This window comes from Chiloscyllium plagiosum, unplaced genomic scaffold, assembly GCF_037043375.1.
Source record: "Chiloscyllium plagiosum isolate Xiang-an unplaced genomic scaffold, Cpla_swu_hap1 HiC_scaffold_20, whole genome shotgun sequence".
Taxonomy (NCBI): Eukaryota; Metazoa; Chordata; class Chondrichthyes; order Orectolobiformes; family Hemiscylliidae; genus Chiloscyllium; species Chiloscyllium plagiosum.
In genome coordinates, this window is record NW_028270158.1 from 33,823,220 (window position 1) to 33,850,467 (window position 27,248).

Consider the following 27,248-nt stretch of genomic DNA (forward strand, 5'->3'; position numbering starts at 1 on the left):
GAAGAGCTCTTAGATGGTCCATTTGAAAAGCAATAATTTTCAGGGTTGAACGTAAATCTTATTAATTAAATTCGTTTTCCATCTTAATCTTTTATATTGGGAGTTTTTAGTCTTACAAGTATTGCAGTACATCTCCCAGAAAGTGGCTATCCTTGATTTATGCTATCGTTTTCTCCTTGTACGATTTTCATCTAACGTACTGAACTAAAATGAGTTTAGGGATTCCTACCAATTTTTGAGAGCTTCCTCTCTTCTGAGGATTATCCCCATAAGGGCAGTTTTCATATTTGGAAGCCTACTCTGTGGCCATTCTTCAAACAAGTCAAGACCATGGTGTTCACATGCTCTTCAGTTCTGTGAGACATCACAGTCATACTTATCCTGTTCTTGCCATACATATCCTTTCCAACAGAGTGTCAATGGATAACTAATGTAAATTTTACTAATTACATTTTTCTTTCACTCAATAATCCAAGGATATCAAGGCTAATTTAACACTGCAGCTACAGCCCTGACTAATGTGCTAACCTGAAGGCAAACCAGGAATTGAGCCTGGGATTTTTCAGACCTGAGTTAATTGGTAGCTTTCAACTTATGTATGCTTTGAATATGGATCCATCATTCATCTCCTTGTCCAACCTGAACTTGCACTCTACCTGGTTAAGCAGATGTAGATAATATAATTGATGCATCGTCTTTTGAATGTTCTTCTGTAACTGGGTACCAGCACTTTGTGTAGGATCAGATCGATGGAGGATTCTTTTCATTCCTCTGACCCATAAAAATGCCTGCTCCTTCAGTCAACTGTTATCCTATACGATGACTGCTACCAATGAACAGGTAATGGGTAGGCATCTGTGAACCATTCTGGAGTACAAGATTCTAGGACCTCATCAGAAAATAGGGATTGTTTGCTGATCAATACTTCTGTTATATATTTTGAATAATTGCCACTTTGTCATTGTTGAAAACAACTAGTGAAAATATATTTGAAATGTTATACAAATCATTTTAAAATGTGTTTAATTTCCTTTTTTTGTGAATTTGAAGTGTAAAAATTCCTTTAGCATACGTAGTATTACAAACTCTCTGCTCTGGTTGTTACAGCTGGTCAGTATAGGTTCCCCGTATGGCTATGGGCGGGATCATCAGTCAGAGTTTCTGCTGATTGTGTCGCGGGAAGTGAAGGGGGAGGAGACCAGTTTCCACAACAGCACCAGCGAGGTCTGTCCCAATATACCCTCCACACTCACTCTAATAATGCACGGCCACTTTTTCCCTGCTTGTTACCATCGCTTGCTTTACATTACATCTTCCCATTCTTTGAAAGATTTTTCATGTGTTTCAATTCTGTGGTTGCTGCTATTGTGTGTATGTATGAATGTTATATAATGTACACACAGCACCTTTATGTACTGCAACTGATGGCACTGCTTACAACGTTGTTTTAGCTTCTCTAATGTACTTTTTTTTTTACAGATTTCTTAAAGATATGTAGACCTAAAATACAAATTATGCAATCATTTTTGAAAATTAATCTGTATAATGTTACATTCTGCTTTTTGATAATCTTCATTTTGCACAGTAACGATATCTGCGTCAGGCTTGATTTAAAAACTTAGCTATGAAGACAACTCTTAACTGTTTCCTTGCACGATGATTGCTTTTCCGTTGAGTTATATCTTAAGATTTGAGAGTAGCCATTTTTTTTAAAGAAGAACTATTTTGCAAACCTTGTTGAGTTGGCCTTGAGCAACAAAGCTGAAGCCCTGGTATAAAAACAGAAAGTACTGAAACACTCAGATTGGGCTTCATCTCTGAAGTGTCATGTCAGATTAATGTGTCCAGTAGCTGACATTTTCTTCCTACACAAATTTCTGCCAAACAACTGAGTGTTTCCAGCATTTTCTGTTCATATTTGAGTTCTGCTCCTTCAGTATTTTGCTCTTTTGTTTTAATGTAACACTGGTGCTTGGAGTGCAGAGTGGGTTTGATGGGTAGAGATTCTCTGTATTCAGACTTGTTCCAAAGTATTCCCTGAATATTTAATACAAAGCACAGGCCTGCTGAGAACTCCTGAAAAAAGTAATTCCTGCTAATTTAGCTCCTATTTCAAAGTAAACTTTGGGACCCAACAGTACAAAATGTCCTGTGTTGCTGTCTTCTGATACAACAGAAGATTCTGATACAACAGAAGATTCACTTTACATCTGTGGGATAACATTAGATTTTAAATCCCCAGGACAATAGCTAGACCAGGACTCCTGGGTACAATTCCTTGTCTCCACTCATTTATCTGATCTCTGTCAAGAACACGCTTCGACAGAGAGGGAAATCAAAGCAGCTTCTGATCTATGATAGTATGCCCTTTTGGAAATGATTTGTTGAGGATGGAATCAGTCACACTGTTTATTCTCTGCGGATAAACAATATTGCTCAATCCTTATTTACTCAGCTTGTGAGATTACCTGATAAAAGTAGTGGAATTTCTTTATACCTACAAAAGAGAGAGAAAATCAAAAAAAAAGGCCTATGGTTAGCTTGGGTAGGACTCTCCAGCCATTCGATTCTCCGGCACTTGGTCTCATCATCATATTTTTACTCACTTCAAAACCTGAATTTGAGAGATCTTATAGGATAAAAATCAGCTGATGAAAAGACTTGAAACTTTTCTGGCTAGGTCATCACACAAGGCATCAAGTCACAAAAGGAACATCTTGGATGTAACTACTGCCACAGTATGGAGAGAGAAATAATCAGGATATGTTACATTCACGTTGCACTCCATTCTATTGTCTGTATACTTAATATTGGTGTTGGTGTGAAATATCACTCTCATTGTCTGAGTGCAAGGCCAAGTAATAAGTTGATACTTGAATATTTACTTAATTCCTGGAAGATGAGCAGAAAAATAGCTGTATCCTTTTTGAAAGGCTCTTCCATAACTTCCATAGATATTTTCCTCATGAAATTTAATCAGTTATTGGAAGAGAACATGTTTACACTTATTGTAGCCCTTCTATTTTATGTAATGATTAATAGAATGAAGTTTCCAAGATCAAAAGAAGTGAAAAGGAAGGAAAAAATATACATCAATGTATTATAGTTTGTCATTGCCATTGCAGTCAATCTTCATATATTTAATATGCATAAAATTAATTCAGAAAGTGTTTCTCAATTTATTTGCGCCATTGAAGAACAATTGCTCATAAAATATATCACCACATGAGCTTGAAATGAAGCAAAAGCAAGTTTCAAAAATAGCTGGATGTTTGAGGCCAACAATAAACAAAGACTCAGCAATTATAACCTCAGCAAGACTGAGGCCACTGGGCAAAAGATTTAAGACCTAAATTTAGGGCTGTTTACCACAGGACAATTGAAGCTTCATAATTCAGTACAATAGAGTCTGTAACAGACTGCGGCTTGCATGAAATGTTTGTAAAGTATAAAGTAGCAATTTATCAAATGCTAGACTAATGAGAATAAACTGGGGATGAGATAACGTTTCAAATCTAAATAGATCATGTCATCAAATATATACTTGGCAAAAGATGCTTGCACTTCAGAACTGATAAAAGCTAATTGGCCTGAAGCATTAAATTTTTCCTCGCTCCACAGATGCCACCTCAATTGAGTATTTCCAAAATTTTATTTTTATTTCAGACTTCCAGTATCTATAGTATTTTGCTTTTCGCATTGGTGGAGATGTAGAAAGGTTGTTACTTGCAAGGGTTGTGATGTGAAGTGTAGCATATGGAATTGTTGATGAAGTTGATTGTCAACTAGTACTCATGTTATTATCTTTTGACAAATTGTGGAACCAAACCTGGACAGTACAAGTTAGTATTGAATTTAATGTTCAGTCTGTCTTATGATATTGCTAAACAATCCAAACTCTCCAATAAGAGCACAGCAATGAAGGGAATCTGTGGAACATGCAATGGGCAATCATTGATTTTCTTGAAAATAATTATTCAAACGCTTTATCTGATATTGGCATGTCTATTTTTGAGAGTCATATGCCCTACAGCATCCTCAAGGCTATTCCTTGAGACTTAACTTTATCCCAACCTTTATTGTTCAGCCCTTATTCAACAGGAGGTTATTTGAAATTGAAGAACTCAATGTTGAGTCCTCCGGGCTGTAGGCTGCCCAGGTGGAAGATGAGGGAAAGCTCAGCAGGTCTAGCAGCATCTGTGGAGAGAAATTAGAGTCAGTGTTTCAGGTCCAGTGACCCTTCCTCAGATGCTGAGCTTTTCTAATCATTTCTGTTTTTGTTTCTGATTTATAGTATCCACAATTTCTTTGGTTTCTATATAATGTGACTTTTAGATTCTACCCTTTCTCCTTTATCACTTAGGTGCTCTTCTAATCACTCCCTAAAATTAATATTTCCATTGACAGATTTTCTATTTTCTCAAATTTACTGTTTGATTCTTGTATAACTATTGCCCCACATTTACCTGTAAGATATTATAGGTATCATTACAGCTGCTGGTTTTCAGATTTTTGATACTTGATCAGCTAAATACATTTTTAGGGTTACCGGTATACTTAAATTCAAGTAATTCCTATCCCAGACAAGCCTCTCCTTTAAGATCAAAACTGATGTTATTACTGGTCAGGTAAGATCTCAATGAAATTTAGCTTGCTTGATCATAAGTTTTTTGCAGTATGGTTACAGAGGTGGTCTTTCACTGAAGATATTGAATGAGGCTTTTTTTTTTGACTAAAAAGAATGCAAAATTATTAAGCAAAAACAAAGAGATATAAGACCACTTGGCACAAACAGGGAAAATAAAAAAAATAATCCTTTTTACAGTGAAGTATCACTCCCATCTCGTTCACTTCTTACTAGAATGATTATTTCCAATTTGTTTGCTTGAGAATGCTGAAGCAACTCAAGATTTCCTTTCAGCCTGAATGCCACTTAGAACTCTGCGTTTGAAGAGAAGAACAAGAACAATTGCTGTTCTGGATGACTTATTTTAACTGAAACCTGATGATGGCCTGGTCTGTTTTTATGAATGTTATAAAAATTCAACTTTGCAAAATTTCATCAGTTAATTCCCAGATTGCTGATCAATTCATTTAACTTGAGTCGCATTCCTTTTTGGAAAAACTGTTTGAATACTATTCAAAATTACTTTCTGACTTCTGAAAAAAAAAGATGTCACCTTCATAGAAATGAAGACAAATCTACTTTTTCTCCACTCTTGAATCCAGGTTCCCAAATAAAATACTGCAACCTAATAACAGTATAAATTAGATACTACAGATATGAGTAAGAACTAATTCCTGCATGTTGAGAAGTTTAAAAACAAAAAAAATCTCAAAAGAGCATCTCCTTTCCCTCTGATAACTACTTCAACTCATCAAACACCAAAAGTTCATTCTTGTGATGTTATCTTGAGCTTAAATGGTCCGAGAGGCAAACTGAGGATTCTATATTCATCCTGGGTGTGAAATAATATAATTCCTGAAATTTAGCATATTTAAATTTGAATTGGGACCACCCCAATTATGGAGTTAGAAAATTGAATGCTTGATCCACATGTAAAGAGAAGGCAGTTTTGCATTCAAATAGAGGGCTTCCAATTTGAAACACCAGTTTGCTCCAAGGGTGGGCTGGATCTGAACATGAGTAAAATAGAAAACCATTTTATGCTGATGGATGAACAAAGATGAGAAGAGGCACTGGTAGAGCATTAACACCAGTGTGGACTATAGAGTCATTTGGCCTGTTGCGTTCATAATGGAATCTTTCTCCTGAATGTACTGTTCTCTTTCCTACCTCAGTGGTATAGTTGTACTCGTGTGTTAAGAATCCCAGCACTTTTTCTTTGCAGTCAGACTTCACCTTGCACCTTAATGAGCTATTGCATGATTGATATTTGGTTAATGTTGGCCTTAATAAACACCTGCTTCATGAAATCTGCTTGGATTCATACATTTAGCAGAAAATGACCAGGCAATTATCTCAGCATTTTTGATCTATGTGGACCTATTTAGTCATCAAAAATGGTCTTGGCTGTTTAGTTTTGCTATTTTTATCCTCATCATTAGGAAAGGGGTGGGTTGTCTGTAGCATCATTAAAAAATATGTTGAATGACATGCACTTTTGTAGGAAAGCTAGTAATCAGCACAAAAAATTATTGACATCATCTGTGCTTTAAAGCATGCCCTGTTTTGGAAACCCTGCCACTGGCGAAGCACGTTAACTAACATTTCACAACACAGCCTTTCATTGAGACCCAGTGTTAACACAACAAGGTTATCCAACACTACTAAAATTATTCCCAGACAGGCTGATAAGCATAGCTAGGATTTGAGTTTAGTATTATGATGTGACCTAAATAATCTGGTTAAGAATGAAAAGTATTTTGTTTTTGGTTGTTTTTGTGCTCTCCAGTTACTGATCCTTGGCAGAGAGTTGCAACAGCTGGATATACACAGTGGGCTGGTGAGGCATGTCTAGGCATGTGTTGGTTTAAAATAAGACACTTGTATCTTTTTTCATAAGAGTTGTGTTTGAACTTTTCTTTTGGCAGCACAACCAGTTAAGACTTGTGAACTTTCATTACAATGTGCCCTATTCACATCCAGTCTTTGAATATTAGAACTAGGAACTACAATAGACTATTGGTCTCCCAAGCTACCCTGCCATTCAGCAAGATCATAGCTGATCTTATGTTGGCTTCACCTCCACTGTCCTGTTTGTTCCTCATAACCTTGGATTTCCCCTATTTTTAAAATGTCTTATTTCAGCAGTGAATATATTCTATACTCAGCTTCCACAGTTCTCTGGAGTAAACTATTCTGAAGATTTTGACACTTCACTGAAGTGTCTCCAATGCATATGTATTTCTTCATAATATGGAGGAGATGGCATTGTAGTATTGTCACTGTAGTAATCCCAGACCCAAGTAATATTCTGGGTCCTAGTTTCAAATCCCACCGCACCACAATTCAGTGAGAAAAGGGTATAATTGAAACTCTAATGATGACCATGAATCCATTATCAATTGTGGATGCCCATCTAGTTCATTAATGTCCTTTAGGGGGTAAAACACTGCCATCCTCAGACCCACAATAATGAGGTTGACTCTGGCCAAATGTTCAGGTCAATAATTGCTCGCCTGAGCTGGCCTACATGTGACTCCAGACTCTCAGTATCATTGACTCTTAAATTGTTCTCTGAAATATATCAATAATTTAAAAATCTCAAAGGAACAAAACCAGAAGCATGGCAGACTTCGCCCTAATGATCTTGCAAATTCCTCCTTACCAACATCTGAGGGCTAATGTCAAGATTGGGAGAATTGTATCACAGACTAGTCAAGCTGACATAGTCATGCTCAGGGAATACTACCTTGCACATAGTCTCAGAAAACTCTATAGCCATCTTGTGCATGTACTGTCCTACCAGCAGGACAGATTCTGCGGAGTTAACAGCACAGTGGTAAATATTAGATGGGAGTTTCTCTGGGAGTCTCAACATCAACTTTGGACCCAATGGAGTTTCATGGCATCAGGTCAGACATAGGGCAAGGAAACCTCATGCTGATCTTCTGTGTGCACACTGCTGCCTCCAACCCCACTAACCCTTTAGCTTAAGGGCTTATAAATAACCCTAGTTGCTTGACTTTCCAGAACGCAAGTCCCCTAGCATTTTGCAAGTAAAGTCACTCTCAACTGAAAAGCACTGTTTCCCCTATACTGGTTCCAGTCTCTTTATTAAAACCCATTTTTCCCACACACCAGTCTTTGAACTTTGCATTCACTCTCTGATCTTCTTTACCCTATGCCAATTTGTTCTTCACTCCAGTAGTAATCCAGACATGATTACTTTTGTGGTTGGCCTTTTTAATTTAGCCTCTAAATTCTCATTCTCCTGCAAAAGAGCATCGTCTATGATCTTGCTTTGTCTTTGGCATGTTCATACAGAGCATAATCTGCCGGTTCAGTCTCCAACTGTACTGTTAACTGATTTCAGCTGGAGTGACAGACACTAATTACCCTCAGTATCTTCATCAAAGTGGAAATTAAGGATTCTTCTCAATAATTGGGTCACCATATGTATGTACTGTGGGCATGGCAGTCTTGGACTTCATCATTTGCCTTCTATGAAGAATAGTGTGTCAACAATGAATCAGGCTCACGTGAGTAATGAGCGAAAGTGAGTACTGCAGATGCTGGAGATTAGCGTCAACATTAGAGTGCTGCTGGAAAAGCAGAGCAGGTCAGGCAGCATCTGAGGAGCAAGAAAATCGACGTTTCGGGCAGGAGCCCTTCACCAGGAATATCGATTTTCCAACTCTTTGGATGCTGCCTGACCTGCTGTGCTTTTCCAGCACCACTCTAATCTTGACTCTCATGAGTAATGGCACTTGTGTTTGTTGTTAGTGGACTATAAACCACAAAGACTTTGTAGTTTTCAAACACTATTGATTTTTGATATTGAAATGCGTCCTGACCAGGCCACAAGTTATCCTTTCCTGTGCTAACCTGGTCACTCTACATGAATGGTAACAATCAGCTTCTGTTATCAGGTTGTTTCAATTTAATGTTCCCAATATTTTAACTAAGCCTCAATCTTTTTTCTTAAAAAAAAATGCAAGTGATGTTGACAAGATTGCATTTCTTGTTCCCCTTAAACCAACATTGGCACGATCTTATAAGAATATTCTTGAACTGCAAAGGGGCCCTGGAATGAGACTTTGTATTGTGAGCATTGTTTTTGTGAATGTCTTCTTGCTGCAGGCAGTAGTTTGTTATTTTTTGAAGGTCGGATCAGAGCCAAGTGTTAGTGTTGTCGATGTAAAATCAAGCAGGAGCTGCTTATTTACAGGGCGTACCTGTTTACAGTAGCTTTTACTCCTGGTTACCACAAGATCTTCCCTTGAGACCTTGTTACAAAAATATTTCAGGTGCCAGTACTTTATATTCCCTGTAAAAGAAAAGGGAAAATAATAATTAAATAACTGTTTTAAAACATCCACTGTTGGATTGTTTTCGTTGCTCACTCTGGAAAAGCAGAGTTTCCGCTAAGATACTCTAGCATGAACAGATGGTGTTGGTGTTTTTCTGTGCAGACACTATGGTCAATCTTGTGGAATGAGACTGAGAGATGGATTTGCTCCATAATTTTATGAGCAGAGAAATTAATTCAAATAATGAACAGGAAAAGACAGAGTCCACCCAGTCCATGCCAAACAGTTGTGATGCCTAATATATCGCAGTATAGACCAGCCTGACCCAGACCTCCCAGAACTACAGAATAACCTCAATTATCCACACAAAACAGGCAGGGAGTATTTTGTTCGGATAACTGAGAGTTTGGATAACTGGTCAGATAATAGGTAGCGTTTTTACGGGACCTTGAAATCTCTTCTGATAATCTGAAATTCGGAAAATTGATGCTTGGCTAATCGAAGTTGTTCTGTATATGGTTTCTTCGAAGAGACAAAATAAACAAAACTCAGGTCATTAAGGCGGGGAAAAAATTCCACTGACCCTTGTATGCAGCTGTTAGTCCAAATCTCGGGCTCTGATGAATATTCTACAATACCTGTTTTTGTTTGAGGAGTCCTGCGACAGATTCAACACTTTCTTCAAATAATTCATCAAATCAAGCTTTTGATTGCTGGCCAAGCAACTGTATCTGTGAGGGTAAGTCAGCCAGGGAAACATCTGATGGTGTGTGAGCAAATTACTGTTGACGCTGGAAATCTGAAATAGAAATAAAATTACAAACCAATCAGGTTTGGTGATATGTGAAGAAAGAAAGTGATAACATTTCATATCAATAACCCATTGTCTGAATTGCTTGGAGATGTAACACCTTTTTAAATGAGGCAGGGCAAATGGGAGGAGAGAACAAAAAGGAAGGTCCAACAATTTATGTTGCATGAGAAGAGGGTGCTGGTTGTTTAGTGAGTTTGGTAGAGGTGTTACCATGGAGAAAGGAATTTAGGAAATGAGTTGATTACTGTAAAGCAAACCAACTCAGGAATGGGCCTAAATCTGCTATCTTTAATCCTGAAAAATGCTTTCTGTACATCCTGACTACCCTGAAAGCATAAAATGTCACAAAAATTTGAGCAAGAGGTGAAGCAAACTGTTTCACGTTACAACTATGCCGGAGCAATCAGAGTGGTGTTTGCCGGTAAAGTCTGCTACCGTCGAGCAAAAAATGTTGTTGTGTGCCACACAAATGAGTAATGTATACATGAATTTCAGCATCAATGTGATGACAGGTATGTAGGCCATACATCCTAACACATGGTGGATCATATCAAGCAGCACAAGTACTGACTGCATCCACCACCTTTATAAAATTCAAGTGTTTAACTAATCCGATTTATGCTAAGAGTTATGCAAACAATTCATTCTGATTATTGTTTGAGCTCATTAATGTGCTAGAAGCTACATATATTCACACACACACACACACACACACACACACACACACACACACACACAGTCTTTTGCAAACAGAGCATGTCATCATTGTGCATTTATCACCCAAACAAAAGCTTGGTGGGTTACCCATTTGCTTGTGCACACTTCTTGACAATGCTTTGGTCCAATTAGAATTCCTCTGCCTCATTTGAATTTGGCGATTAACTGTTCCTTGGTGCATTCTCCATGGCAAGACCTTTACCAATCAGAGTCTGATTGCTAACAAATCAGCAACCTCTTCTTGTGCAGTAGAAATTGTTGTTCACTTATGACTGTTCTGATGAGTGCAACACACAAAGCTTTGGCAGCATCTCTCTTTCTTCAGCAATGCATAATTCCTGTACAGTACGACTAAGCACCTAAAAGGGAAAGTCTGTGATCTGATGGGAAAGCATGAGAGATTAAACAATGATTCAAAGTAAAAAGCTATGGTAATGGAACATGAAAGAAAGAAAAGATGGGTCGAGGGGAGGTATAACCAGGAAAACCAGAATAATCACTAATAACTGCATTACAAAAATAGAAAGTAGAAAAAAAGCAAGGGAAAAAAATGGGGTAAAGGTGATGAGATTGTTGAACTCAATGTCCAATCCTGCAAGGTTTTAAAGTACTTAGTGGAAAGATGTGATGCCGTTCCTTTTGCTCATTGTTCAGATGCTGTGTATGTATAGTGGAAGCACTTGGTTAAGATATCAAAAATGATCACTGGCCAGCTCCTTTGTAATGGTTTGGATTTGGACTGATGAATACACTGCTGATCATTTGTTACCAGGGAAGTGCACATGGAAATTAAGTGAAAATTGCACTGGAATCATTTGGATGCTCTGGAAATAGTGGCAAGTTATGCAAGTTAATGGACAAACTAAGTGATCACAATCCCTAACTTTTGTGGAGCTGAAAGGAAGATTGGGTTAAAATATTCATTAGTGGGTTCCATTCTGAATTTAATGAATAATAAATCAATGGCTGAATTATCTACTTGATATTTCCCCAAATTCCATGCACTTTGGAAGCAGATGGCATTTGGTTCAATTATGAACCAAATGTGTGGCAGAAGCTTGAGTTGAGATCTTCATAAACTAGCACTATAACTTGACATTGCCTGAGTAGGATGTTAGTGTCTGGCGTGGGGTCTTGTCTCATCTTCCTATCTCCTGGCGACTGTCAGCACCACTGGCAGTCACTGCAGTATTTGGTTCCAGGCTCCTGTATCTTTACCCTGCAGAGGGTGTTCACAGGATCACTACTGTGGTTCTGATTTAATCGCATTCACATCTGAGTCTTGCTCAGTTTCTTTTTGCCTGCTGCCACAGTTGGAACATTTTTTGATGTGGCAGTCACCAAACCATAAACCATCTCAGTCTTTATCTGTAATATTATTCACTGTCTGGCCACACCACAGATCTTGCTTTTCTAAATTTAAAAATTAATGTATTTAATATAGTTTGAAGAAGTGCTTGTTCATGTGCAGGTATATTTAATGTATTTAGCATTCACTTTCCTGCCTTTGTCCTGTAAAGCCACCAATAGCTTGAAGTTATTCAGCTAAGGAGGTACTGGACTCCAGTGTCTCATGTTGGACAACTTTCACTTTCCCCAAGCACTGAAATATGAGATGACAGAGATCGGAATGGTGGAAACAAAAAAAAAAGGTCCGAATGAAAGGAAAGGGAAGGGAAGGGATCAAGATGCTGCAGGGTATGATGGAAGGAGTGAAATAAGGGAAATGAGAGAGATAGCAGGAATAAGTTAGGAAGGAGGTGAAAGGAGTATTTTCAGCATTATCATTGCCCTTAGAGGCTGAAATCTTTTTTATCCTCTCAAGATTGACTTGGATTATTGCTTGTATGTAATGTCTGGTTGATTGTTTCTATTTTATGCCATTATAATGATTAACCTTAAACTATAAATGAATTCTCCCTTTGCTCCTGAATTTCAAAACTTTGTTGAAACTAAATTGGTTATGCCCATCCTAATTTGTTTCAGTCAGAGGCAGTAATTCATTCACACTTGCTGTTAAGTGTGCATTTTAAGAGTGATTTGTTGATTATAATCTGTGTCTGTTAAAACTTTCAGCACGTGGCATCTTGAGAAGCATGACCATATACCACCAAACATTGTCCTTCCTTTTGCCTTTCTGTTGCTTGTGCTGTGTATCACTCATATATATACTGTAGGATGTTTTTATTATTACCTAAACTGATGTAAATTGAATTCAATTATTGATGCTTTTATGGAGCAGAGGGTATTGGGATTGGTGTCAGTTGGCAACTTGACATTATTACCCCATTTCCCTGATTGCATGATAATTTGGGAACATGTCTTGATCTGTTGACCTCTGTGAATGTACGTTGATTAATCAAATCATCTTATTCTCCTATCCAGTTAGTCAGTATTGGCTCTTCCTATAACTATGGAAATGAAGACCAGGCTGAATTTCTTTGTGTTGTCTCCAGGGAGTTGCATAATGCTCCATATGGCACAAACACGGAACCCAGCGAAAAAGCCAAGGTGAGTGAAATTGTACAAATTCACCCTCATTTATGGACTGAAAGCGCTTGTTTTCTGTGGTTCTGATCTCTGGCATCAATCCAGCACAACGTATCATGACAAAAGTCATTTTGAAGAGTCCAAACAGAAATGAATTTGTGGAGTGTCAAATGGTCTTTGTCAGCAGTCCGTCATTGTATGCAGCATTCTCATATGTGCACAGGAATGACTAGTGTTTCTGTAAGGTTGGGTAAGGAGAGCGCATTACAGTGCAGGCTGCATATGGGAATATATCATGCAAACATTGGGTGCAAAAAGTGATGTGTGCCAACACTCATTATGATAACAAGAATAGATATTTAAATCTCTCTTAAGGTTACCACATACAACTGATTGGGCATTTCACATAATTTTGTCAGCTCCAGTGTTAATTATAATACCCAAAGCTGGTTTGTCTCAGAAAGGATCTAGCTAATGAAGATCATACTTGAGTTACTGTATTGCTGAATATTCTGGTATTTATCCAATGTTAACATAATATTTGGCTCTGCTTATTCTAAGGCAAGGTGATGATAGTTGTTCATTCTGTAGGCCTGTGACCAGAGGTGTGCCACAAGGATTGGTGCTGGGTCCACTGTTACTTGTCATTTATAAAAGAACAATTTGGATGAGGATATGGGAGGCACGGTTATAAGTTTTCAGGTGACACCAAAATTGGTGGTACAATGGATAGTGAAGAAGGTTTTTTAAGAGAATAATGGTATCTTGATCAACTGGGCCACTGGGTCAAGGAATGGCAGGTGGAGTTTAATTCAGATAAGTGCCAGTTGTTGCATTTTGGTAAGACAGAAAACTTGCACAGTTAATGGTAGGACCCTGGAGAGTGTTGTCAAACAGAGAGACCTGGGGTGCAGGCACATGGTTCCTTGAAAGTGGCTTCACAGTTAGACAGAATGATGCAAGCATTTGGCATGCTTGCCTACGTTGGTCAGAGCATTGTGTACAGGAGTTGAGACGTCATCTTTCGGCTGTACAAAATATTGGTAAGGCCACAGTTGGAGTACTGAATGACTCTGGACACTCTGCTATATGAAGGATGTTGTTAAACTGGAAAGGGTGCAAGAAAAATTTGCAAGGATATTACCAAGACTGGAGAGTTTGAGTTATACCAAGAGGTGGATAGGTTGAAACTATTTTCCCTGGAGCATAGATAAAGTGAATAGGCCAGGTCTTTTCCCTGGATAGGGGAGTCCAAAACCGAAGCATATAGATTTAAGGTGAGGAGGAAAGATTTAAAAAGGACCCAAGGGGTAACTTTTTCACACAGAGGATGATGCATATATGGAATGAGCTGCTGCAGAAATAGTAAAGGTGAATACATTAAAAGACATTTAGATAAGTATATAATAGGAAAGTTTGAGGGATATGGACTAAATGCAGGCAAATGGGACTAGTTCAGTTTAGGAAACCTGGTCAGTGTGGACAAGTTGGACCAAAGGGTCTGTTTCTGAGCTGTGTAACTCTATTGTTGGATTTAGCAGCGAGTGTAAATGTATTTTGTGTGCCCTAGACTTTAAATGAGCTGCTATGTCTTCTGCCAACAGTAGCTACTGATGGAAGTAATACCCCTGCCCTAGTTCTCGCTTAGAATTTAAAACTAGTATTTATTGTTGAACTCATCAGTGCAAAAACAAAGGATATCAGAAATTGTTAGTCGTTCAGTCATATTTGCAGAGAGAGAGAAGCCCTCAATACTTGGTGATTTTTCTTCAGAAGGAAAAGCTAAGTATGTAATAGATTTAACACATGAAAAGAGGGGAAGAAGAGTAGAAGAAAGGTTCTGTGATAAGGTGAAGGGCAGGATAGATTGCATGATAAAATATTTTATGAGTCAAAGCAAGAGGAAGTGGTATTGAGACAAGTAAAAGATCTCGAGTTGTCAAAAGGTGACGTGAATGATCTGGTAACTGCCATCTCAGCACAAAGTAAAGTAAATATTTTGAAGAGGGGAAAGAAAAGTTTAAAAAGGCAGCAAAAAAAACAGAAAACAATGTGAGCAGAGATTATGATCTAAAATTAAATTCAGTGTTGAGCTCAGAAGGCTTTTCTTGAGCTTGTGTATAGTTTTAATGGAATACTGACAAGTCAAAGTCAGAAACAGTGTGGGAGCAAGATGGAGACTTAAAATTACATCACTGAAGCTTGGGGGTAATACTGTGGACTGAGGTGTTTCACAAAGTGGTTATCTAGTCTGTATTTGATCTTTCCTTTGTAGAGATCGCCACATTGTGAGCAACTAATGCAATATACTGACAAGGAGTCATAGAGCTCAACAGCATGGAAATAGATCCGTCAGCCCTACTCGTCCATGCCAAACAGATATCCTGGATTAATCTAGTCCCATTTGCCAACGTCTGGCCCATATCCCTCTAAACCCTTCCTTTTCATATAGCCATCCAGGTGCCTTTTAAATGTTATAATTGTACCAAGTTCCATCACTTCCTCTGGCAGCTCAGTCCATACACACACCGCCCTCTGTATGAAAACTTTGCCCCTTAGGTTCCTTTTAAATCTATGCCTTCTAGATTTTGGATTCCCCAACCCGGAAAATACCTTGTCTATTCATCCTATTCATGCCCCTCATGATTTTATAAACCTCTGTAAGGTCACCCCTCGACCTCCAACGCTCCAGGGAAAACAGCCCCGGCCTATTCAGCCCCTCCCTATAGCTCAAGCCCTCCAACCATAGCAATATGCTTGTAAATTTTACTGATCCCTTTCAAGTTTCACAACATCCTTCCTATAGCAGTAAGACCAGAATTCAATGCAGTATTCCAAAGGTGACTTAACCAATGTCCTGTGTAGCTGCAACATGACCTCCCAAGTCCTCCACTCATTTGCTCTGGCCAATAAAGGCAAGCATGCCAAACACCGATTCACAATCCTACGTATCTACAACGCCACTTTCAAGGAATTATTAACCTGTACTCCAAGGTCTCTTTGTTCAGCAGCACTCCCCAGGACCTTATCATTAAGTGTATAAGTCCTGCCCTGATTACCTTTCCGAAATGCAGCACTTCGCATTTATCTAAATTAAACTCTATCTGCCTTTCCTTGGACAATTGTCCCATGTGATCAAGAAATTGAAAAGTAAAAGTAAATTGCTGTTTCACCAGGATGGAATGGATCATTGAAAATGAGGAAGTTCAAGGTTTTGCATGTCATATGCTTGCATAAAAATAAATCTTTGTTCCCTTAAGTGAAAACTGAAAGGCTGAGCTCGCTCCTTTGGGAGTCAACACTGTCTATATTGGAAGTTCTCCCAAATATCACCTTGGATCTCCATTTTCACAAGACGCAGAAGATTGAAGTAAAAACAAATATTGGATTTCAAATTCATGAAAACAGTAAAACAAATTGTATAACTTTTTATTAATGGCCTTTCTCCATCTATTTCTGCTGAACCCTTTTTTTTTAGTGCTGACAGGATACTTGACAATAGTTTGAAAGTTTAAATTTCCCACAACATTCTTTTTCCTTCCTGTTTATATTTTTTGCTGCATGTTGAATCCAGAGCGAAGATGAAGAAACGGATTGCGAAATGAATGACTCAGATTAATTTGAAATAAAATGTTCTGGTGAGCATTGGCTACCTGTAGAAACCCACGAACCCTCTTATTTTCCCCATTTGCCCTCACCCTTGTAGAACTGTAAACTGTGACCCTGCACTGGACCAGCTTGGATGCCCATATGCTTGGTAGAATGATATTGTGTGCTATGTGTTGTCCTAGTGTTGAATGCTCTGCTGTGCTGCAGTCAGAGATGCTTGGTATAGTCCACCACGGAGACCCAGGCTTCAATTTTGAGGACATCTACAAAATACATGCACTAAAAATCCAATTTCTTGTACCTTGTCCTGTTGCCATTTGTATATATCTACATAGTCCCTTTGCTGGGTGCTAAGATATTGATAATCAGAAACATGCTCCCACCTGTTTAGTTTACGTTAAGCTGTGTTTTGAGTTTATTGCTTACTGTGCATCTGATTTTCAGAATAAAAGGTGGGAGGGAGGGGAGAACTGTTGCTGTTTTACTAATAACATGAGCAGATTGAAAACTCTGCTGCAACCCATCCTCAATTTGTATCATCAAAGCCTTTTGCCATTCCATGTAGTCTCTGATCCAATACAAGCAAGACTAGTCAGTCCTCGATCTTGCTCTGCCTGCTGAATGAAACCTTGAGCAGATCGCCTAGGTATTGCCTCTGACACAAGGGAGGTTTTGGCAATTCATTTCAGCTAGTGTTGCTCTCAATAACTTGATTCCATTCTCAATTTTTAACTTAACGATATTAAGATTATTAATATTAGGATAGGTATATAGTCATTCCTTGCCTTGCTGGTATGCTATTGCCACTTTAATCATTTAACCTTCATTCTTTACTGATACTTCTTTATGACTAGCCCCATGGATCCAAAATCCTAAAGAATGACCGATGTTGTAAGTCAGAAACAAAAGCAGAAACTGTTGGAAAAATGCAACAGGTCTGTCTGGCAGCCTCTGGAGAGAAGGTAGAGTTAATGTTTTGAGTTCAGTGACCCTTCAGAAACCACAAAATCCTCTAATGTTTCTCTGCAGAAAAAGTTTTTAGATTGTTAGTTTCTTGGCTGTTGAAAGCTTGTCCTTGACTCCAACATTATATTTATTCAGTATACAAATGTAAAAGGGGAATGGTTCTCATCTGACCAAGTTATAAACGCACTGCAGAGACGGTAAGTGGAGGTCAATGTCACTGCTGTCACGAAGCACAATGTGAAGCATCTATTTCTCAGAATTGTACATTATGTTACATGTGTGGACTAAAGTCCATTGTGCTGCACGATCCACATCCAGGCTTCATCCCTGGTCCTGACTCTGTTATTGTTGAACTTGATCTTACTGCCCCTAAAATTTTGATCAGTCTGTCCTATTGGAAAGGAGTACTCTTCCGTTAGTGAACATTGTCAGTGCAGAACTGAGCTTGGCTGTGATGCTTTCACAATTGGATTGCTTGATGGTACTTAATATTCCACCTTATCTTTGAGGAAAAAAAACCTCCTGGCTAAGGCATTGGGAAAACCATACCACAGTGAAAAATTAACATCTTCAGGAGGGGCAGTTTGAATTTGTCTGCCTCTTTGGAATGAGTTTAAATGAGTAATTTCAGGATTACAGACACTGTCCAAAATCTTATGCAATCTTAAGTACAAGCTATGCTTTAGTGCCAGTCAACAGCAACATAATTTAGCAGACGCATTTTTTAAATTAAGTTGAATAAATTTCATAGAATTAGTCTGAGTGCTGATACCATTGTTGCTGTTCTGTGAAGCTGAATTCTTCATCACTTGAATGCAAAACCTAGAGGAACCCTGATCATTTAGATGTGCTGCTGGAAGTAGTACCTCTTAGCCAGTGTAATACATGCAACTTCATGCAACAGTTATTGCTACTGATTAGAACATTTTAATATTTTTAATAATGCAGGGGTGTAAGGGAGCCAGATCATGGGATAAACCACTTTCCTATCATCCCTTAATGTCTGTAAATGCTTTCCATGTTTGATTTGAGCCCAGTCCTCCTGTCAAGTAATGTGCACACATGCATTAGGGATTCCAATCACATTCAGAAGCAGAAACCTTAGATGATTTATTTCTCCTCGAGAGTATTAGGAAACAGCTATGCTGTGGCATACCTTCCCTCGTGTGCCTTCCAAGGCAGGAAGTTGTAAAAAAGTGTTGTCTACTTAGTTGCTTTTGCTAATCTACTGACCAGACAGTTAGGCTAGATATCCAAACAGAATTTCAGTGTTGAATTTGTTATATTATGGGTGTGCTATCAAGGTGATGCATCTTTGTACATCATAGATTGTGCTGTCTTGTTGAGGTGAGGTGCCTGAAATCTTTGGTAGTTAGCTTTTTTATCAAGATGGCATATCTATGAACTGTGGTACATTATGACCTGTTTTGTCAAGGTGCTGCAGCTGAGTTCTATGGTATTGTATAGTCTGTGCACAGAGGTTATATATGGATCTTACAGCGGGGATTACAGTAAGATATATGTTTACTTTCTCTTACAGATTCTGCAAGAACGAGGATCACGGATGTGATGTCAGTTCTGTATTGACCTATCAAGAAATTTTAAGTTATTTTACTTTCTGGAGAAATGCAAGAGGGAGCAGCCAGAACATTTCCTGCAAAACCTTTGATCCTTGATCTCCCTCTCTGCCTCCACTGTACAAAGACTGAGTTTTCGTACTGACAGTGAACATTTCAAAAGTTTAGAGACCTTAATGCATCATAAAGACATCTGTATATCGAAGCATGTCTAGCTAGGGGCAGCAGTATCACTTCAGCGATGGAGTACAACTGGTCAACAGCCTACTTTGGCAATGTTTTGTTCCTTGGATTAAACCAATAAATGCCTATTTGTAAAATAATTAGGTTAAAATAATATTTTGCAAAAAAGCCTGGAACTTGAACTGAGTATAAAGCTGAGGTAACAGGTTTATTGATTATGAAGTAAAGGCTGTGTCATATTCAACAGATGCGCTTCCACATGACTCTGATTAAGCTAATTCCTTCAAAAATGTATGTAGGCTGCAAGAGGAAGCACACAGTGGCTGGGTAATCACCTCTCACTGTACTTCAAAATCAGCTGCTTCAGTTTGCTAGATGTTCTGTGGATGCTGGAGATGGACCCAAGCAGTTCCAACTGGCGTTTCATGTTTTATTAAGTAAGATAGCCATCAGTGTCTACTGAAAGCAGTTTATCTTGAAGATCATAGGGAAAATGTACAAGGAACTGCCAAATTCTGACAGAATATTTTTAAAAGGTCGCATGGTGTAATGCTTTTTATTTTAATAATTGCTTTTTTCAACACTTGAGAAGTGGTTTGTACACTTTTGGATTCTCTCTCTCTATCACACACTCGCACACACACATATTTTTAGGGTTTTTGTGTACGATTAAAGACCTATAATTCAAGCTGTTAAATCTTTCCAGTATGTTTTAAATGTTTATATATCTATAAAAAAAACTTGCTGAAGCCAATGCTTGGATTTGTTGCAATTCTGGCTGTTTTCAGAACAACATTTCAATTGATTGTACCTAAGTACAAGCATTACAAGCAGTTCATAGTAAGTAAGGACATATAGATCATAGGGTGAAAAGAACTTGGACAGAGTGAGGCTTGCGGGTTACACTGCCCAGGATATATGCGAGGCAAGAACAACATTAACAAGATCAACATTATTTGAAGTTAGAGAGTCCAATTCATCAGTCTAATAACGGCAGGGAAGAAGCTGTTCTTGAACCTGTTGGTGCTGTGTTCAAGCTTCTATATGTTCTGCCTGACAGCATTTCTCATTGTTGTAACTACTGATATCTATTGCGTTTTTTAGTGTGTTTCACCCTTTCTTCAGGGACATTGTCCGTTATTGGCCATTTAAACAAAAATCACCTCAGTGAAACAATTTAGCCGGAAAACCATTTAAATTGAGCTGTTTGTGCTGAATATGGTACTCCTTTTCCCAATTCAGTAGGAGAGTTTAAGGGTTCTAAATCTCTCTCCCTTCATAACGGTCAATTTTTCTGTTTCATTTGGTGTTTTAATCAGACATGGAAAATGTCTATGGTGTCAGTTAGTACCCATACCCTCTGGAAAACCTTAATGCTTAACATGGCCTCCACTAGGGTGACAATATAGACCTTGCAAGTAATTTCCACATTCCTGAATAATTGATGTAGGCTCAGTCAAAATTTTCGCTTTGATGCACTATCCATTCACCCCAGCTGGAATGTACATGAATGGGCAATAGAAGTGAGAACAGGTTCGGTTTACGCTGTAGCCACATTTATTGTGAACGAGTCTCTTTTAACAATCCACCTGTAAACTTAGAAAATAAAATTAGACACCTGGGTGTCAGTGATGGGTATCTGTAGAGTTGAGCAAACAAAATAACAGCCAAGTGCCACTGCTTTATACCTGTGTGAGCTGAACAAACAACATTTATATGTTCAGCCCCACACAGGATTTCCCATGTTTATACAGATCTGCACACTAGTTCTGCTCTTGTGTACATTGCGCAACATACTGTTCACTTTGTGTATATCCAGTCTTTCACACCATTTCACTTTGTTTACACAGTCCACGAGCTGCTTTCCCCTTGTTTACGCAGTCCACAAGCTGCTTTCCCTTGTGGTTATGTAGTCCACGCATCGCTTTCCCTTATGTTTACACAGTCCACACGCCGCTTTCCCTTGCGTTTGCGCAGTCCACACGCCGCTTTCCCTTGTGTTTGCGCAGTCCATGCAATTTTTGCTTGTACTTAGTCTGCTGTTAAAACCAAAAGATTCGGGATATTAAACATATTTAAAATTATATTGAACAGAACAAGGTCGAAAACTGACTTTATTCCAGTGTTCATATAAGATTGCATGTGGGAGATTTAGAACAAATATCAAGAGAAACTTCTGAGTTGAGACTGTAAAAGTCACTTTCAGGATTAGTGGTCAGTGTAGAAACTGTCAATATATCAGAATAACTAAGATTGAGAGATGGAACAGAAAGGGAGGAGGAATATAGATAAAGGTGGATAAATGTGTTTACTTCCACAAAAAGTGTTAAAACACTGATATGTGTTTGTTGAATTGAACGGTCTGTTTCTGTGTTGTAACTTTAATGTATTTCTGTACATTTGTAGTTGGTGTATAAATGGTTAAACGCATTGTTCTGATTTGTTTATAGTAGGAGAAAGGAATTTAATAATAGTGAATTTACGCCTTCTAGACTTTCCTTTGATTAGTCTCTAACTGACCCATACAACTGTCCCAGGTTTGCTACCTGAACTGTGCAAACAAAGCGAATCTGAGCCAGAAAGCCAAATTAGCCCCAGCACCTGAACTAAAAAAAACTAATGTATTTCTTGGAGTTTCTGTTTGCCTCTGTCAAAAGGTCTGCAAATATTTGTGGATGACGACTGGCAATTGGGATGAGGTATTTGTCTGATACCTTTGAAATTGCACATCAGCATACGCTACTACCATCAATACATTAGGAACAGAAAAATTGCATTTTACTGGTCCACTTCAGGTCAAGGCTATGAACAGCACAGTGTATGATCACTAAGTAGTCCAAGATTAGATGCAATGAGAGAGAATCTTTTAAGGTTCATGCCTATGTTCTAGGGGTGTCTGGTCCTTATGACAATTAATAAAATCAGTTAATTTTGGGAATTTATTCCGGACACATTTATCAAAACATACTAATTTGGATTCCTAAGAGAGAGCTTTGGGAAGTGTTGTCAATTAAGCTGTGGTTTTCTGATCATTCTTCCAAACCTATTCAATTTTTGTTGTGATAAATCTGCAAAAGCTGAAAGCTTTTTTTTTGTATATTGTTGCATTGGTTGAACACAATAAAAGCCAGTCCCTCACTGACTGCAATGATCTTAGACTTGTGTACATTGTTTGGTCATGTTGAAATGCCTGAAATCCCTTTTACACACTTCTGCAATTATCTTTCTATTCCTGCTTTCCATATCCAACAAGTAGGATGTGAATCTGGCTTGGATTATGAATTAAGTGAAGCATTGCAGTGCCTGAATTGAGCCTAACTCCACAATATTCTAAGGGTCATCGAACCCAAAATGTTAACTTTGATTTCTCTTCACAGATTCTGCCGGACCTGCTGAGTTTTTCCAGCAATTTCTGATTTTGGGCCCGGTGATAGAGTCACTAAGAGCATCAAGTAAGCAGTGCTTATAATTATCCAAGTAAATTTGGCCGAGCACGATGATTAAAGTCTGACTGCCAGCTTTGAATACAATGAGGGAAAATGTGAGATTATGCACTTTGACAAGAAGTATATTGTTTAAATAGGGAAAGACTGCAGGAAGCTACAGCACAAAGATCTAGGAACTCTTGTGCATCCATCACAAAAAGCTAGCATTCAAGTTCAATAGATAGGACAAATGGAGTGTTGGCCTTTATTTCGAAGGGAATGAAATCTAAAAATACGGAGATCTTGCTCAAAACTATACAAGGCACTAGTCAGAGCACAGCTGGAAAACTTTAAACAGTTCTGGGTCCCTTATCTAAGGAAAGATATGCTGGCATTGGAGACAGTCCAGAAAAGGTTCACTAGGTTGTTTTCCAAGTATGGAAGCCCTCTTCGGAGGAGAGGTTGAGTAGGATGGGCCCGTACTCATTGGAATTTAGTAGAATGAGAGATGACCTTATTGAAACAAACAAAATTGTTAGGGAACTTGACAAGTTGTATATGGAGTGGTTGTTCCCCGTTTTGACCAAGACACCATAATGTCCGAGTAAGTGGTTACCCATTAAATAAAGATGAGAAATTTCTTCTCTGAGAGTAATTGAATTCTTTACCTAAGAGAACGGAAAGGCTGGGTTGTTAAGTATATTCAAGGCTGAGATGGTCAGATTTTTAATCAGTAAGGGAATCAAGGCTTATGAGGAGAAGGTGGGAAAGTGGAGTTAAAGGTAGTCAGATAAGCTATGATTTCATTGAATTGCAGAGCAGATTTGGTGGGCTGAATGATCTACTTCTGCTTCAATGCCTTATAGTTCTCTGCTGCATTAATAGGCTGGTGGGTGTAATGGATGAGAAGCGGCTAGTCTCTCCTTTTAAGAGACTAAGTTGAGGAACAGCTCTGGCTGCAATGGTTTCCTCGTGAGCTTCTAACACTCCATTTAATCTCTTTGTTGTCTGTTGGAGGACAGTAACATGATAAAGAAAAGGGATGAAGGTTAAAGAGTAATTTGAGTTTATATCCCAGAGTTGGCTCCATATTTCTGCCTAGGATTTAATTGTAAAAATCCTAGTAAAACAGTGCATTGAAACTGTCATCCTCTCTGGTCTGTTTTTTTTTAGTTACTTCATTGTGCCTCATCAGTAATTTGCTCATAAGTGGCTTGCCTGCCCTAGATAAAACCAACGCTTCCATATATTGGCCAGTATGTTACTTCTGGTCTTGTGATTTGAGAGAAAATGAATACCTGGTTATGGAACTCCATTACTAAGTGGGAAGATTTCAGTTTCAAACTTTTCCAAACCAGTTGTTCTCACTGAGTTGTGAATCCTCTGGAATTGTTGAAAGCTGTATGGAATGGGTAAGGATTCAATTGGGCTAAGCAGTGCCTGTTTTTGTGGTTATCTGTTCATACTTGATGTAAAGACCAGCAATTGGTGTCAGGAATTGGAAGTCAGCTTTTTTTTTCCTATGGGCTTCCACTCAAGTAGAAAACATCCCAACCAGAAACAAATTTTCAGTTAAGATTTGGGATGGGCAATTGAATTCAGAGCACCTGGAAATAGGAACTGCTTCTCTCTTTCAAAGAACCAGAGTGAGTTAATTTGAAGTGAGTTATAACGGGTGGACTGGAATGTTAAATAAGCTTAGTTACTGTTGCATTAGTGGGAAAGAGAATTGCATGAAATGTTTTCTATTTTGTAAATTCATCCAAATCTTATGAACAATTGAGTTTAATAGCTATTGTATATGGGAAAATGATATCTGCCCCCCCCCCCCCCCCCTCACTCTTCCTTGTTTCGTGACCCAGTGCATTGAATAGACAAGTATTATTTTCTTGGAGTTTCAGCAACTAAGAGAAAGTGAGGACTGCAGATACTAAAGAGTCAGAGTCAAAATGTGGTGCTGGAAAAGCACAGCAGGTCAGGCAGCATCCATGAAGCAGGAGAATTGGCGTTTTGGGCATAAGCCCTTCATCAGGAATGTCTTGAAGTTTTGTCTAGCTTGCTCCTAAACTACTTCCACGGATTTGGTGTATAGGTTGCAGTTCTTTCTTGCCTGTGAGAATGTGAAGAAAATTAGGATTGCAGAGAGTACACATCTTGATTCAGTACAGATTTGTTCAGTATTGAGGCACAGCAGGTCAGGCTAAACTCGAAAGTTATGCCCCAGCAGAAAAGACAATTTACCTACAATCGAGTGCAGACTATGTATTCCTGCAGATGTTATTTTTCTTGAATTTTCTATCTGAATCAACATCTGTCGGGCTAATTTCCTAATCTATCCAAAGCCTATGTTTTTATTTACTTTTCCTTTTTAATTGATCAACCCTAAATGAATGAGCAATTTAGGATTGTTATATAATTCCAGACTGAGCAATGTGTTGATTGCCACGTGTTATGGTTACTTCATGAATCTCAAATGCCTAACCCTACCACACCATTGACCATCTCGTAGAGATGTGTTTAATTACAACATTTAAAAGACACTTGGCAGTTACATGGATAGGAAAGGTTTTGAGAGATATGGGCCAAACACAGGCAAATGGGACTAGTTCAGTTCAGGACAGCCAGTTAGCAAGGACAAATTGTGCTGAAGGGTCTGTTTCTGTGCTTTATGACTCTGTCTCCCAAATGACACTCAAAAGTTTTGCTGAAGTTCAAATAGAATAGTTAGTAAGTTTGCAGAGGACACCAAAAGTGGAGGTGTAGTGGACAGCAAAGACGGTTACCCCTGAGTACAATGGGATCTTGTTTTGACAGGCCAATGGGCTGAGGAGTGACAGATGGCGTTTAATTTAGATAAATGTGAGGTGCTGCATTTTGGAAAGGCAAGTCAGGGCAGGACTTATACATTTAATAGGAAGGTTCTGAGGAATGTTGCTGAACAAAAACACCTTGGAGTGCAGGTGCATAGTTCGTTGAAAGTGGGACTCACAGATAGATAGTGAAGAAGGCATTTGGTAGGCTTGCCTTTATTGGCCAGTGTATTGCATATTGGAGTTGGGAGGTCATGTGGCTGAACAGGACATTGGTTGGGCCAGTTTTGGAATACTGCATGCAATTCTGGTCTCCCTGCTGTAGGAAGGATGTTGTGAAACTTGAAAGGGTTCAGAAAAGATTTACAAGAATATTGCCAGAGTTGGAAAGTTTGAGCTACAGGGAGAGGCTGAATAGACTGGGGTTATATTCCCTGGAGCATCAGGGACTGAGGAGTGACCTTAGAGATTTATAAAATCATGAGCGTCATGGATAGGGTAAATAGACAAAGTCTTTTCCCAGGGATGCAGGAATCCAAAACTAGAGGGCATGGGTTTAAGGTTCGAGGAGAAAGATTTATAAAGGATCTAAGGGGCAACTTTTTCACATCGAGGGTGGTGAGTGTATGGAATGAGCTTCTAGCGGAAGAGGTGGAGGCTGGTGCAATTACAACATTTAAAAGGCATCTAGATGGGTAAGTGAATAGAAAGAGTTTAAGACAAATATGGGCCAAATGCTGGCAAATGGGACGAGATTTATTTAGGATATCTGGCCGGCATGGACGAGTTGGACCAAAAGATTTGTTTGTTTCCATGCTGTACATCCTTATGACTCTGTAATATATCAATGTGGAGCCTTTTCCACTTAACCTTTTACTTGCCCTCAAAAACTTTCCCAAATCCATATGTGCACTTAAAATTTTGTTATTCGTAAGTGGTTCTTTACTCCTCCTTCAAGACTTTGTTGCTACTGGGATTGTACTAAAGCCCTATTTATAGTTGTGCATTGGCCTTATCCTGTCTTCGTTCATGCACATGTCTAAGTTTGCTAGTCACTTATAACGTAGAACAGTACAGCACAGACAGGTCGTTCAGTCCTCAATGTTGTGCCAGCATACATACCCTTCATTGCACTAACTTCTATGTGCCTATCCAGGAGTTACTTAAATGTTCCTAATGTATCTGACTCTACTACCACTGCTGGCAGTGCATTCCACACACCCACCACTCTCTGTGTGAAGAGTCTACCTCTGACACCTCCCCTAAACCTCCCTCCAATTGCCTTAAAATTGTACACACTCGTGATGGACATTTCTGCCATGGGAAAAAGACTCTGGCTATCCACTCGACCAATGCCTTTCAACTCTACCAATGCCTCTCAACATCTTGCAGTCCTCAATCCAGTCACCTCTCATCCTTCTTTGCTCCCATGAGAAAAGCCCTAGCTCCCTCAACCTTTCTTCATTAAGCCATGCCCTCCAGTCTAGGCAGCATCCTGGTAAATCTCCACTGCACCCTCTCTAAAGCTTCCACATCTTTCTTATAATGAAGCAACCAGAACTGAACACAATATTCCAAGTGTGGTCTAACCAGGGCTCTATAGAACTGCAACATAACCTTGCAGCTGTTAAACTCAATACCCTGGTTAATTAAAGCCAACACACCTTCTTAAAGCCTTCTTAACAACCCTATCAACCTAGGTGGCAACTTCGACAGATTT

The 27,248-nt window shown here is 38.8% G+C and overlaps 1 protein-coding gene across 5 annotated transcripts in view; it reads left to right on the forward strand.

Moving 5' to 3' along the window:
* The window catches only part of LOC122560703 (BTB/POZ domain-containing protein KCTD5-like), a 77,046-nt gene extending 54,597 nt beyond the window's left edge, over window positions 1-22,449 (forward strand). Inside the window, exons 5-7 of one of the 5 annotated variants that reach the window (XM_087997797.1) lie at window positions 1,108-1,224; window positions 12,854-12,979; window positions 16,533-16,596. In XM_087997797.1, the coding sequence (XP_087853923.1) occupies window positions 1,108-1,224; window positions 12,854-12,979; window positions 16,533-16,577 (288 nt within the window). In that variant the 3' untranslated portion in view covers window positions 16,578-16,596. The other 4 variants (XM_087997798.1, XM_087997801.1, XM_087997799.1 and 1 more) reach the window with 4 other exon arrangements.
* Window positions 22,450-27,248: the final 4,799 nt, after the last annotated feature.